The sequence below is a fragment of the Clavelina lepadiformis genome, chromosome 4 (genome assembly GCF_947623445.1).
Source record: "Clavelina lepadiformis chromosome 4, kaClaLepa1.1, whole genome shotgun sequence".
Taxonomy (NCBI): Eukaryota; Metazoa; Chordata; class Ascidiacea; order Aplousobranchia; family Clavelinidae; genus Clavelina; species Clavelina lepadiformis.
In genome coordinates, this window is record NC_135243.1 from 601,990 (window position 1) to 616,401 (window position 14,412).

General features: G+C 38.1%; 1 protein-coding gene across 4 annotated transcripts; it reads left to right on the forward strand.

Annotated features, from left to right (window-relative positions):
- On the forward strand, window positions 1-13,981 carry LOC143453203 (kinesin-like protein KIF28). Of its 4 annotated transcripts, XM_076954392.1 has the most exons (25): window positions 2-350; window positions 805-880; window positions 5,688-5,880; window positions 6,030-6,162; window positions 6,400-6,488; window positions 7,037-7,151; window positions 7,407-7,626; window positions 7,834-8,035; window positions 8,425-8,584; window positions 8,811-8,902; window positions 9,125-9,235; window positions 9,313-9,452; window positions 9,576-9,710; window positions 10,034-10,197; window positions 10,499-10,647; window positions 10,814-10,954; window positions 11,023-11,106; window positions 11,188-11,391; window positions 11,624-11,746; window positions 11,904-11,966; window positions 12,190-12,384; window positions 12,552-12,629; window positions 12,782-12,838; window positions 13,085-13,123; window positions 13,304-13,441. In XM_076954392.1, exons 1-24 carry the CDS (start codon window positions 80-82, stop codon window positions 13,115-13,117), a joined length of 3,228 nt encoding a protein of 1,075 aa, XP_076810507.1. In that variant the 5' UTR covers window positions 2-79; the 3' UTR covers window positions 13,118-13,123; window positions 13,304-13,441. The 4 variants fall into 4 exon arrangements, with proteins under 4 accessions (XP_076810505.1, XP_076810507.1, XP_076810506.1 ...); XM_076954390.1 differs by lacking the exon at window positions 13,085-13,123 and having other exon boundaries at window positions 1-350; window positions 13,304-13,981; XM_076954391.1 differs by lacking the exons at window positions 2-350; window positions 805-880; window positions 13,085-13,123 and adding exons at window positions 2,713-2,893; window positions 4,047-4,114 and having other exon boundaries at window positions 5,689-5,880; window positions 13,304-13,981.
- The last annotated feature ends 431 nt before the right edge of the window (window positions 13,982-14,412 follow it).

Sequence of the window (14,412 nt, forward strand, 5' to 3'; positions counted from 1 at the left end):
TGAGATATATTATTTATAGATTTAAATATTTCAATTTTAACTCGTAATTTTTTATAACATACAAAATTTTTCTAAAAACATGAAAGAAATTCTAAAACGTTCGGAAACGCCAAATGCGTCGAACAATGACTCCATTGTGACGTATAGGGAGTGGTCGTCAAAGAGAATAAATGAAAGACGAAGAAGCGCGGTGGTGGCGGGCAGCGGTAATAAAGTAATTCTCCAAGCTCAGGTCGCTTCAGCGAGAAAGTCAAGCTTCAGTTTGGACGACGACAACGGCGCGGGATCTCGTCGCTCATCGCATTCTGGAATAATTCTGCGAAATTCGACTTCACAAAAGAGGCAGAAAGGTAAAATATGGTTTTAGAATGTCAGCATGACGTCACTTTTAGACTGATGACGTCATTCGAATTTTGTGACAAAAACATTTGAACTAGCTTGAGTCACAGGACGTTAAATTATATCATTTAAATATATATATTATTACGTATAGGCGTGATGTTTGTTACGACGTAATGGTCGTCTTCGGGTAGGTTCAGATCAGATTAAGTTGTTTTCATCGGGTGTAAGTTTTGAGAAAATTACAGAATATCTGCGACTGAACAAATATTTTTCACTCATTTCTATACTCTGGTGTTGATTTCTACCCTTAACTCTATATTTATCTGTTATTTCTGCAGAAATTTGCCTTCTGTTATTGATGGCTGTTTTTTTATTCTAGAAACATAACTTTATGATCTATAATAATTATCGTCTTTTGAGAGACACTTTTAACCTACACCGATTTGTGTAAATTTTAACCAGGTCCATTAAAACGCCGGCAGCGCAACATGAAGCGAGGTGACGATAGAGTAAAGGTGGCGGTCAGGGTTCGCCCATTCATATCCTTTATGACGTTACAACGTTGATTGTTTTTGTTAAAATTGGCCAAGCGTGACGTACATATACAAACTATATTCTACTGCCCCATCTGCCCAAGTCCAAAGCAATTTAATGTGAGACGGCGATTAATGGAGTTCTACAAACTCAGCTGGTGGTAAAACAAACCAATTGATAAGCATCTGTGCCTTCATACTTGGTAAATCTTTTTTACGTTATGCTGTAAATTACTGCGTAGTTTGCAATGTCGGTGTGTGTGCTTCTGTGGAAAGATTTGTTTAGTTAATTTATCGATTTTTTACAGTAAATTTGCCATTTTTAGATCATTTTATATGATCGTCTTGTACATCTTTCCTTGACGATTTGGAAAATTTTTCCTAATTTCGGAAAAATCAATCAATAATTTTTGTTACTAAGATCCCGGGTCTTTATGACCTAAACAAAGATTGAAAGATTGAGTTAACAATACTGTAGTAATACCAACGATATATCAACTTTCCAGATGAAGCCACAAATTTTTTCGATTATCAGCGATATCACCATGACCAATGTTGCGGTTGTACTTAGTCGGTGTATTCAATATTTATCAACTAGTTTCGACGAGCCTCTTCGTTATTCTACGGTAAATAGATTCGTTCTTCATTATTCTACGGTTTACGGCGTCATAAGTTTGTTTATTTAAAAATATAATGATCCTTGTTGCAGAACAATGATCTCTAACGGGTTGCTATGACAACAGGGCAAACTATCAGGGATACGTCTTTTACGACATTCCAAAATAAACAATATCGCTTCTGGACAAAGTGGACGCTCAATAATTTGTTGTGATTTTTATGACGTCACAATGATAATATCGAGCTGTTGGCTGAAAGAAATGTGACGTCAACGATTGGAGAGTGAAGTTTACTCCTCGTTTCTCCAAATGCAGTCAATAAAAAACCATGTTTAACTTTTTCGGTTAACTATGGTTATTTCTGATCATTATCAAAGAAAGCTTGTCTTGGGCATTTATTTCATTTTTATGTAAAGCGTTGATTAAAGCCGATCACGTTTTGTCGAAAATCTAATGACGTCAGCTTTCCAACATTTCCTTATCGTCCACGGTTGCTTTGAAATTCTCGTAAATCAACAATTGCGTCTTAAAACGTCGTGGAAAGCGGATTTTATGAGTCAACAAACACTAATATATGACGTAACAAAGGAAGTAAACTCCACAAGCCTAATCTTCCACAATTTACAATCCCTGTTACTTTCACACTGGTTGTAGCGTTTCTGGTTTGTATTCTTGGTCGATTGCATTATTGCGTCACAGAGAGTGATTGTGGTCACATGTTAAGCCAGTTTGTTGTTGAAGTTGTGATGATGTCATCAAATGCTAGGCAAATTTGCACCTTTTTCGAAGACAAAGTACGATCAATTATTTCATTTGTTGCGTTTCTTCATTGTAAGTCTTTATATCTTGCAAAGGCAATCCGAAAATTACTTTTAAGCCACTGTAAGCTTCATATTTGGGCGTGTCTTGTCTACGGCGACAATTCTGGAAGAGTTTTCATCTATTTTGTTCTCGCAAGTTGGCACTAAAGTGCTTGTTTGCTTTAATTTTGGTCCTCTGTAATGGTTGACCTCAATTACTGACATCACCATAGTTAATGAGGTCACTAACTTATTCTCTCTGCTCCCTTTATTGCTGCATCCCACTGCGTCTTTGTTTACGTCACAAAAGATTCACGATGCTTCCGTCATCTCCAAATAATCAGACTCTTTCAAACCAAAGTTCTGGAATCAGGCTGCATTTGCGACCGTAGAGTTGCGTTCGACTGATCTTAGCAGGTTGCAGCGAAGAGTGTGAGCGCAAATTTTACCGGATCTACAATTATGGACCGTTTGAACAAGACAAAGTCGACCTGGGGTACCTTGCATGCTTACAAGCGAAAAGAAGGTCACCAGGTTAGAAGCAAACGTGGAGAGGTCCTGCCCAAGGTGTACGATTACGCCTTCGGTCCAACCGCGCAAGGTAAGATCAGTCGCCACTGACAGTTGCTGCTGTCGCTTTTCAAAGAGCTTTTACTACAGCTTGGCGTTGCAGCAAGAATTCAACGGGAAATCGTTTCATGCGCCGATCGTAGATCATTCATTGTTACGTATCACAATAACCAATGTAACAGCAATACCTAAACCTAAATGACACAACGTAGTAAACACAAACAACCTCTGTGCCGTGTGAAACAGAATAACTGGTAATTGCATATTTTAGCTTGTATTTTAAACTTTAACGTAAATATTGTATTTGGTTCAAAATGCACTTTTCGCATTGGATTTCGTATGAATTAATTTTATTTGCTTTGTCATGAACAAAGCCCAAAGTGACGTAATAAGCAAAACTTATTCGAGTGATGATATTTGACATGTAAAAAAGTATTGTTGACATGAAGAAATCACTTGAAAGCGTTATTGTATCATTTAGGTTTTTTTGAAGTATTGTTTGTCAATGTTGTTTCTATTAATGACGCAACAAACCAAACGCTGTAGAGCGGAACATGTCTCGTTTTTCGATATCACAGACGTCGCCATGGTAACGGGAGCAGCTTCGATTGAGCGTTCTTATCAGCGAGATTCGCCCTCATGTTTGAACTTTGAACTTTGAACGTCCTCGCACGGTTTAATGATTACTCCGCCCACACCCTCTATGACTTTATAACCTAGAAGAAATTGCTGAAAAACCAGAATGTAACTTCTGCGTTTGTTTACGAATGGAGACTTTTGGCAAGTTTTAAAGATTCAAATAGAAGGAACAATTATTATTAGCAGTAAACAATTTGATTCTGTTTATGTCCGTAACACTACACGTGGTCCTTTGTTGTATGACAAAGTGGCGATGTTGTGTAAGAAGGGTGCTATTGTATCGACATAAAAGCGCTTATTCATTGCGTCCCTAAAAGGGAGCTGTTATTCGCGTCGAAACCGATTCGCGATAAAGGTAATAATCTTTTCTTGTGGTGTTACAGAGAAGTTTTTGCGCGATCGCGACTATGGTGTAAATCAGACGCAGTTTAGATTTTCACAGTTTAATTTACTCAATAAATATCGTTCAAATGCGCCAATTGACATTGTGATATTTTTGTGTGACTCACAGAGCAGATTGTTTGTTTATAATTGTCTTTGTTTAGTCTTTCATCCCCACAAAAGGAAAAAGATGGGGGATAATGTTCAAGTTGCTGTGAGGCTGAGGCCATTTATATCCTTTCTACTGAACTTTCTGTTGGATCTTGGGTTCTAGTACACAAGTGCACAACCAGATGACGTCACAGTTTGAGTAGTTGGGGCCTTAGTATAAAAAGATATCACGTGGTTGTGCACTTGTTGCAACTTGTGTGCAGTTTTAATGCAGTGCGGGTGTTTTACTAACCGTTCACCATGTCTCTTGAATAACAATAGACATCTTGCCATCTCATGTAAGTTGGCTGCAAGCTCAATTGCTGTTTTGGTAGCTGGTACATGATGACATCACGGTTGTTTTGATTTAATTTGGTTGAATTCATCTTATGACATTTGTGCCTGAAATATAGTTGTGTGCTTTTTGCAAAAAATGATGAAAACCATCCTAAAACACCTCCAAACTGGGTGTGGTTGTGGTAATTGTAATTTGTGGTAGAATTAGCAAGGCATTATATTTAGTAGTTATATTAGTATTTCCAGTAAGTAAGAAAAAATAAAGCAGCATTCTAGTGTTTATAGATGTCAATGTTTTATAGTTAGCAAAGTTTTACGTCGAGCACAATCATTTGTTTAACCAAGTGAGCACATATTTGCTTTCAGACAAATGTCAACGTAGCATGTGTGTTTTAGCCATGTGGGCTGCCGGGTTGTACATTTATTAACTGAAGTGTTTGATTTATCATTGTTTGCTATCTTCGAGAAAAAGTGACATCCACTGATAAACTTTATCACTCTGAATGGTTTATAATTAATTATGTTTGTTTAAAGATTTTTATAAATTATGAAAGGTATTTCCAACGTAGTTTATGATTATGAACCTTACATTATATCAGCATAGATTTTTGACTTGTTTAATAGGCTATAAATTAGGAATATTCCTTAATTAAACATCGTATTTTCATTTTTGGCTTTTACTTTTTGAAATAATGAAATAGTGTTGAAATAAAGTTTGTAACTATAGTTTACAACAATAACAAGCATTTCAAATTTTGGAAAATGTATGTCACAAAACCTGCATCATATAGATTTGTATAGAATAGCAAGTTGTGAGCAAATTCACATCCATGTCCACTTGCAAAAAAACAAAATCTTTAAAACTATGAAACAATTAAAAGCATATTTAAAATCTCCCTCTGATTTTTTGACCATCATGTAACTAAAGTTGATGGTATAGACTTTGGGGATTCCCCGCAGCAATCAAGGTCAATACTAGAAACTAAACCACTTTTTATCAGAAACAACATAATTTATATACTTTTTTTAAACGTCATCGATGTTTAATTGAACAGCTCAATAATTTTCCATGTACGATGACTTAAGATTGATGTTCCCCCCTCTGGCTAAAAATTTGACACAAAAACTTGGCTTGCCTGGCTGGAGAACTATTTACATGATGGTTGATTATATGTTGAATACATTTAATTGAAACTGTGTTGTGGTGTATTATGAGGTGTGTGTAAGGATGCATGAAACAATATGTTTGTGAAATGTACAATTGCAGTAGTACTTGCTAGTAAATGTACTTGTTAGATTTATTAAAATATTTCAAGGCTGCCATCAAAATTTAACAAAAATTCCTTAACTCGTCCTCACAATGAACGAGAGAGAGTCCGAAATGCCAAGTTGGTCATCAAGATGGAAAATAACACGACCACCATCACCGACCCCGAAGGAAAGTACCCCGAGAAGAAATATACATTCGACTTTTCATATTGGTCACACGATGGATACAATGAGCGCGAAGATGGTTACTTGGAACCCGATGGTTCAAAATATGCTGACCAGGTGGGTCATGTGACAAAGCTTTTATCGACGACGGGCGATTTGTTGTCAATGATGAAATTTTACTTTCAGTGAGATTTAACACAGGAAATCTTTTTTTTTGATAGTTTTGCAATAACTTTAACATCATTCCCGTTGTTATTTTTGTTCAGGCAAAAGTTTTCGATGATTTGGGAAAGGGTGTTCTTGAAAATGCGTGGAAAGGCTTCAACTGTTCGCTATTCGCTTACGGTCAAACTGGGTCAGGAAAGTCTTATTCAATGGTTGGCTACAATCCTAATAAGGGTAGGTTTTACTGTTTTTTACAGCAGTGTTGGTGTTTTGCCATTGTTTTTATTTTACGATAAAAATATTTATAAGTTTTGGGCAGTTGCACAAACATATATAAACTGTTTGTATCAATAAGTTACAAAACCTAAAATAAATTTAGTGATGCTATTGTCACATCAATATGGTTATTCTTAGTGTCAACATTGTTGCAATATCTTACATTCTCACGTACTATGCTTAATTTTTTGGAAGGAATAATTCCGATAACATGCGAAGAGCTCTTCAAAGGGATAGAAGAGAAAAAGCTGACGGACGATGCAGAGAAAGAGGCCGAGTATCAGGTATAGTCTCACGCTGTACATATTGAGATTTGAGGTATAGTCTCACGCTGTACGTCTTGGGATTATTTATTTAATCTTTGCCTTCTTATTGTTCATTTCACCGAATGATAAAGTGCCAGGTTACATTCATCTATTGTTCTCGTAAAACCAAATCTCTCTGTCAGATTGATTTTGTCTTTGTTTTCATTCGTTTCCATGGAGACTGGATGAGTAATGCTGTTCACATTCATGTCAACTTATCACATTCGTAATGATTTATTTTCATATTAAGATTATTATGTCACAATGCCTGTCATAATTTAACAACTAATGATAACTGAGGCATACGAAAGCCTTTTCAAAAACAGATGCATTAAAGTTACGGTGTACGGCAGAAATGAAATAGATTGCCGTTGTTATGAGTGTATACAACAGGGTTTTTACACTCAATAGCCCACCACATAAAAAGCAATTACAATATCAGTATCACTCTTGTTATGTCATAATTCAACAATGTAGTGCACGGTCAGTGTAGAGCAGAAATAGTTAAATTTGTTACTAAATTGCAGGTTTCTGTCTCGATGCTTGAGATTTACAATGAAACTGTGAAGGATTTGTTGAATGTTTCTTCATTCAAGAAAGGGGGACTGAGGGTTCGGGAACATCCTCAGAAGGGATTTTACGGTTCGTCTTGCCCCTGCTCTACATCTACACTATACTATACTATACTACATCTTGCATGTATTGGATGTGAATCTGATGCAGTGTGATGTTGTCGCGCTTTGCATTTCTCTGCATTATTATTGTGTTATGTGAATGTTATTTTATTCATCTATACAGCAAGCTAAAAAGTAAAATTTTATTTTATTTCTATGTTTTTGTAAAACATCGCATTAAATCAACCAATGCAGGAGAATTAACGTCAAGTTTCATATTCAGTTGAGCAGTTGCAAGTGGCACCTGTGAGCAACTACTCTGACATCGAAGCCCGAATCGCTGAGGGGACTCGAAACCGAACCCTTGCCGCAACCAACATGAACGCAACCAGTTCTCGGGCTCATACGATTGTTGCGATTAACTTTGCGCAAAAAGCTAAGAATGAAGCTGGTAAAAGCATGACCAAGACGTCGATCATCAATCTTGTCGACCTCGCTGGAAGGTAAATTGCTTGCTATGTGCCAGGTTCATGATGTCAATCCACCTTTGGCAGTTAACGAATCTTTCAGAAAAATTTAGTATAATATGACTGGTACTACAGCGTCTGTGTCATAATACTACAGTGTCATAATTACAGTAATATTTATGATGAAGGCTTATCAAAATGACATAATAAGTTTTCTAGTTAACTAACATAATTATCTTCCAGTGAACGCGCTGACAGCACTGGTGCTACTGGAGAGAGACTAAAAGAAGGTTCTATGATTAACAAGAGTTTGTTGTGTCTGGGAAACTGCATCAAAGCTCTGGCTGACCAGCAGGAGGGCAAACACATCAACGTCCCCTACCGGGATTCAATCTTGACCAGATTACTGAAGAATGCGTTGGGCGGGAACAGCAAAACCGTTATGGTAAGTTTGATGTTTAAGTTTTTTGTAAACCAAGTGATTAATGTAAAATAGCCAGTTAGTCAGGATAATTCACGATAATTGTGATGCTTTAAGACCTTTAACCTTTTCCTGCTCGAGGACCACGGCTGCAGTAATTTCTTTTCCACGTACCCCCAATTTCTAAATTGTTACTGTATAGGATGTTTATGTAGATTTAAATATAGCTTGCAAATTCCCTGCACAACCTTCGCAGGCCCCTGTGCAACCCCCTGCTAAGCACCACCGCCTTGAGTGTTATTGCCACTATTTTGTTTGCTTAAAAGTAAAAGTGCTTTCAAATTGCTAACAAGTCTAAAATTTGTGTGTTCCGTTTAATTTTGTAACGTCTTTGCCCGTATTCCAATTTAAAGATTGCTGCATTAAGTCCAGCCGATATCAATTATGACGAAACTTTGTCCACGTTACGCTTCGCTGACCGTGCAAAGTCGATCAAGACGAAGGCTATTGTCAATGAGAGTCCAACTGATAAATTGATTCGTGAGATGAAAGATGAAATAAAAAGACTGCAAGGTTTTTATATACATTTTGATTTGTTATTTGTGTACCGTTAGCTGCCGGTGAGTAGAAAATTTATTTAAGCTGTATTACTGACAATTTTTAACTGATTGCGACCACATTTAATCCAGGAAAATCTGTTTGTAATGATTTTATGCTGTATCAAGTTTGGTGGCTTCTTGTACTCTGGTCTTGATATTTGGTATGTGATTGCTGTTTATTGTAGCTCTGTTTTATTCAGAACTTCTGGAGAATCAAGGATCTGGCGCAGTTGTGGTTCAGGGAGTTTCCCCGAACGACGTTGAAGAAATGAGGAAAGCTCAGGAGGAGAACGTGAGAGATTAAGATAATGAGAGGAGTCAGAGAATTGAGCGCTTTTTAAATTTTCTTCGAAATGTGTAGTTACAGTACAAGCTAACAAGTCGTAGAAATCAAACCATTTTCTTTGAAGGTGACCCTAAGTAACGCCTGACCTCATGGCAGGGTTTAATCCAGGTCAAATGGGTAAGTTATTAGAAGTTTGGAAATTATTCGTTGAACTATTTTCGTTCTTAGCTTCGGCGAAACCAGGAAGAGATGGACATGATGAACCAGACATGGCAACAAAGACTCGAAGAACAGCGTCAAGTTAGTCAGAAACTCCTGGACGTCGAGAAAACTAAACAGGTCAAAACCACGGAAAGAATTTAGGATAAAAAATTACTGCAAAACGGCGGTCGCAATTTTGGTTTATTACATCACAGGAAGCTCGTAAGACGATCCCTCATCTATGGAATCTAAACGAGGACCCGATGTTAACGGGGATGGTTCTGCACCTGACGCCACCTGGTGTTTCAACTATTGGGAACGTTGATCCTGCGTCGATTGTGCTGAAAGGGCTGAAGTACTCGATAGCGCCATCTATTTGCTCACTATCGATTAACAATGTCAATGCTTTTGTTTTTATTTCTTTTTTGTTTAAACTTATCATAAATTTTCTCCTATAAATATTATTTATTTATGACAGCATAAAGAAGGACCACGCCGTGATTGAAAATGACTCAAACAGTCTCATTTATCTGACACCTAGTGGTTCAGAAAGCAAACTTTTAATAAATGGGAAGGAGATCACCGAGAGAATTGAACTTCGACACAACGACCGGTATTTTGTCCTTGTCCTTGATAATTTGATTTCGTGATCTTCTTTTGCATTCTATTTACTAGTTAGGATTTCCGTATGTTGTATAGTAGTTGCATGACCTCATAGATGAACTTCAAAAACATTTCCCAACTTCTTCTTGGTCTGGTTTTCGTACTGATTACGTGTTTTCTACGATGAGGGATATTAACCTAAACTCCTCTGCCTTTCACCTTATTAGTTAGCACCTGACTGGGCTGTGGTATAAATAGATAAAAAGCCGCCGCAAAAATTGTTGCATTATTGCATGGGTATGATTGCAGCTGGATCGTGCTTAACTTTTGCAGAATCATGTTTGGATCAAACCATCTCTACGTCTTCCACCATCCACAAGATGCCGCTAAACAAGTGAAAGAAGGGAAAGTTGTCGAGAAAGTTTCGTTCAACTCGGCCCAGGAAGAAATTGCTCAGAATAAAGGCTTCGACATGAACCGAGCGGGAAAGTCGAAAGGTTGTATTTTGTAGATGGATGCTGTTGAAATATTAAGTTGAAACAATTAAGTATAATCAGTGAGGTTATGATTTCAATGGTTTTATTGTTGTCATCATCTGATTTACATTTATAATGTCAACATAATATAAATTTACTCCTCATCAATGGGAAATCCAGTATCTATCAATAATTACTAAGTAATTAGCATTAAAGCATCAGTAATCTAGCAATTAATCTAGCATTAAAGTGTAGCGTTAAAGTTATAATAACTAAGGCAGTGCTCTTATTAAAATTGAAACCTGAACATCTTCCTTTCCAGAGGACATGCTCCTCCAAGAAGACTTGATCCAAATCATGCCCATGGTGAATGAAGCAAATGCCATTTCCGAGGAACTCGATAAGAAGATGTTGTACGAGATCGCACTCATAAGTCCGCAAGCTCGAGGACTGAAGGATGGAAGGACAGAGGTAGGTTATGAAGTCACAAACAAATTAAAACATGTCTCTACGAACTAACTTTTTAATCTATGGCTTATTAGGGGTCAGGGGTCATCGAAAGAATAAACATCTTGTACATCTCTATTGTAATATTTAAGTATATTGTGATGTCTATTGTTTGTTGTCCTTTCTCCAGGTTTCTGTCAAAGCAAAGAAATTGACGAACGGGAACGAGTTCGTGTGGGGCAGAAACGACTTCATAGACCGCAAGTTCGCGATGCAAGAAGTCTACCAGATGTACGTTGAAGAAGACGAAGACTGGGACAAGAAACATCAGGTTCTGAGTTCAAAACTCACCAACGCCACAAAATTTTATAGAATTTTTCACTAAATGTTTTTTTACAGGGTGATTACCCGTTTAGTGAGTCCGATGATTATGAGGTCATAATCGGCACTTGTTACCTCTATGTGCAAAGTCTCGCTTACCTGGTGAGTGAAACGCTTGAGTCATTTTACAAAATTGTTTTTATCAAAAATCTTCATGACATCATAACTACTACGTCATCACAGATGGACACGGAGGACAATCTTGCGATCCGTAGTTTTCGAGGCACGGAGGAAGGTTTGATGAGCATCGAGGCTCTTCCGTTCTCAGAAGCTGGAGAGCTGTTGGTGGATGAGTATGTGGAGGAGCCGGGAGAGCTGGTCGGGAAGAGTATCCAGTTCATGATCAACGTGAAGAAGATTCTCGCTCTTCCCAAGCGATATCACAAGGTGAGATCATCACTGATGACGTCATGTGTTAAGCATCTGACTCGTCAGACATTTATATGTGCATACGATTCTATCAATTTTTGATTAAACTTAAGAAATCTAAAGTTCTAATTACTTGAAACCACGACCTTATTTGACCTTCAGAGTAACCCTATTTAAAGTAGGAGACATAGTTTAACCGACAACTTCCCTCCTCGAACTAACCGTCATGATCACTGTCATGACGTCATAGGTCTGGTGTCAGTACAAATTTCTCCTCAGCGATGAATGGAACAAGAGCCAGGAAATTGATGCGTCGTTGAATTCCGAACTCAACTTCAAAAAGATGTTTAAAACTTTCCCTGTTACACAACAGGTAGCTTCATCAAGGCTATGCCGTCTGCTATTTGCTTTTTATAATCAAATATCCGGTTTGAAAGCTTTATCTGACTTTTTTTTCCAAATAAACAATTATAAGACAACTACCTTAACTTTTGAGTGCTTTCATCTTTGCTTGATCTTCTGAATTTCAGTTGATGGATGAATTTGAAAATAGTCCGGTCGTCATACAAGTGTGGGGGAAGCAAAGACCTGAGGTAAGATGACAGCACGCTGCAATATCAAGACTAACAAGTCGTATCGTTTGCTTTGTACCTGCGGTATGCATTAACCACCATAATGGATACGACATGTCGTTAAGCAATATATAGACAATGACCGCCATATAAAAGCAAGCACACATATGTACGTGCCGGTACTGAGCGAAAAAATAATATCTCCTCTAAACTATGTCATTATGATGTAACAAATCATCATCAGCCTGACGATCCATCTCGCGTCACCATGACAACGAAAGAACTCCTCGCATTGGAGGACTCGGTGATGACCTACAAAGCTCCGAAGAAAGCAGTTCAGAATCGGGCGAGTCACGAATCGAAGGAACTCCGCAGGAAAGAGTCGGAAATCAACAACCTTCATGTTGCTGTTGGCAACGCGAAGAAAGCTCAACAGGAAGTGAGATTTGATTTTGTTATGATTACGTCATAATTGTGTCTTGTTAATATAACGCACATTGCTAATGGAAAGGAAATTGTGTAATTTTATATAAATAAAAAGATATTTTTTCATCTTCCACTTGAAAACTTCCGCCCGAATGTCTTGTTTGCGTTTTGTCTTCTCAGATCGAATCAGACAATGTTCGGCTGATGCGAGAGAACGATGACGCCAAAAGAGAAATGATGAGCATGAAAAGAAAGCTGGTGAGTGGCATTTTTGTGACACCGTGTGGTCATATCAACAACAATTCATGCCGAGATTTATTTTGAACGATTGTCGACTTAGCAGCGCCACCTAGCGACTGTTTTTGATTGAAATTAAAGCAACTATTATTACGTAACAATGATCATTGTAGGAGCTGCTCACGGGCATGGTGGAAGAAGCAAAGCACAAGGGTGAAGCCATGTTACTGGTGAGTTGCTTGAGATGGTTTCCTTGGAACTGCGCCCATGCGATATTGACTCCCTTGATAAACCTTTAATATCGGTGAGAAATTATTACCGGTGGTGTGATATGATAATTACGACCGAACCAGCCAAACCGAGTAACCTCACCACAAGTTATACCCATGGGCGCGATACCATGGCTGCCATCTAGCGTCTGTGTATGGCTTACCTGACTCAATCTCAACCTGTCTCTTGCTTTATTGAAACCACAGGCCCGACCCGTAGAACAAGTCTTACGAAATTGAGCTCAGGTAAGCCATGTCCTGTTCTTGCGTTGATTCTTCTCCTGTGCTGCACGCTCCTCTTTGTAATATTTAATCTGTGGGAAATTAGGCGGAGTTGATCCTGCGCCGTACGCGCGCTTTATTTTCTGTCTTCTGATACTTGACTCAACGTGAAAATTTTTCACACGGACTGATGTTTTGTTTCAGGTTAAACGAATGGACCACATCTTGAAACGAGGTGAAGATTTAGCGTCCAAAGAAATCTTACGTCTGATAAAACAAATTAAGCAACAGGAAAAACAGAGTGTCCCCAAAAAATTCCCCGGAACCCCACCCCCTCATAAGTCCGCCCCACCCTCCCCGCCTCACCATAGCAACGGGGCTTCGAAACGCAAAGATTCAAGTTCAAGCTCGTCAAGGTCGTCAACTCCGGCCAAGGTGAATAAATCGACAAAATCCGGAGTCTGTCTCCTTCTTTGATACGAAGCGCTACTGCATTGTTTGTGACGTCGAAGGCGGCGATCTTATATTCCTCGAAGTTGTCGCTTTTTTGTCAGTTCTTGGTCATGTTTAGTTTGTTTAACTCATTTGAGGTTCATTTATGTTTCATACTCCCCCCCACTGCACTTTTACATGTGACCTTAATTGACCTTCGCCATATTCCGTTGTTTCTTCAATTTAGTAACATTGTTAATTGCACTTATGCTATTATGACGTAATTGAGGTTGATTATTACGTATTTCTATAGATTCTGAAACGTTATCGCCATTACTGTTATTACCTATTATGATTAGATCTTCTGTGATTTATATTTTAGTTTTACTGATCTATGATTTAACGCTGTGTGTGTGTTTCTATCTCATAGTAAAATCTTGTACAAACGAACTGTTACCAGTACGCGTGGTGGCACGTTTCCTTGAACACTGGGGTGCGCAGTTCTTTATGTGGTTCCCTAGCTGGATACAAGCTGTTTGTGCCACTTATAATGTAAGCACCCACCATGTTGTCCGTTCAACCGTGACATCATTTACGTTGGAGAGCAAAGTGATGATGATAATCTCCATAGCAACCAGGGTCTTGACACTTTCTAGGAATTAATTTCGAGCTTGGCCATAGACGCTTCCCATATTGGCCTGAATATACATGAGCTTTTGAAAGGTGGGCGTACATATGAAGCATCTTAAAACAGCTTCTTCCTTGAAACCAGGCAAGATAAAGAATGAATGTCCGCTCACACCTTCGTGGAATTTGACGTGAAAAGAAACAGGATCTATATCAAAGAATAAATTAACTTGATTTTAAAACTAAAAGTTATG

Coding starts and splice junctions, on each gene's coding strand:
- LOC143453203 (XM_076954390.1), top strand. CDS start 80: ATGAAAGAAATTCTAAAACGTTCGGAAACGCCAAATGCGTCGAACAAT. Junction 7,152..7,406: donor TCCTCAGAAGGGATTTTACG/GTTCGTCTTGCC, acceptor TTTCATATTCAG/TTGAGCAGTTGCAAGTGGCA. Junction 12,839..13,303: donor AGGGTGAAGCCATGTTACTG/GTGAGTTGCTTG, acceptor GTTTTGTTTCAG/GTTAAACGAATGGACCACAT.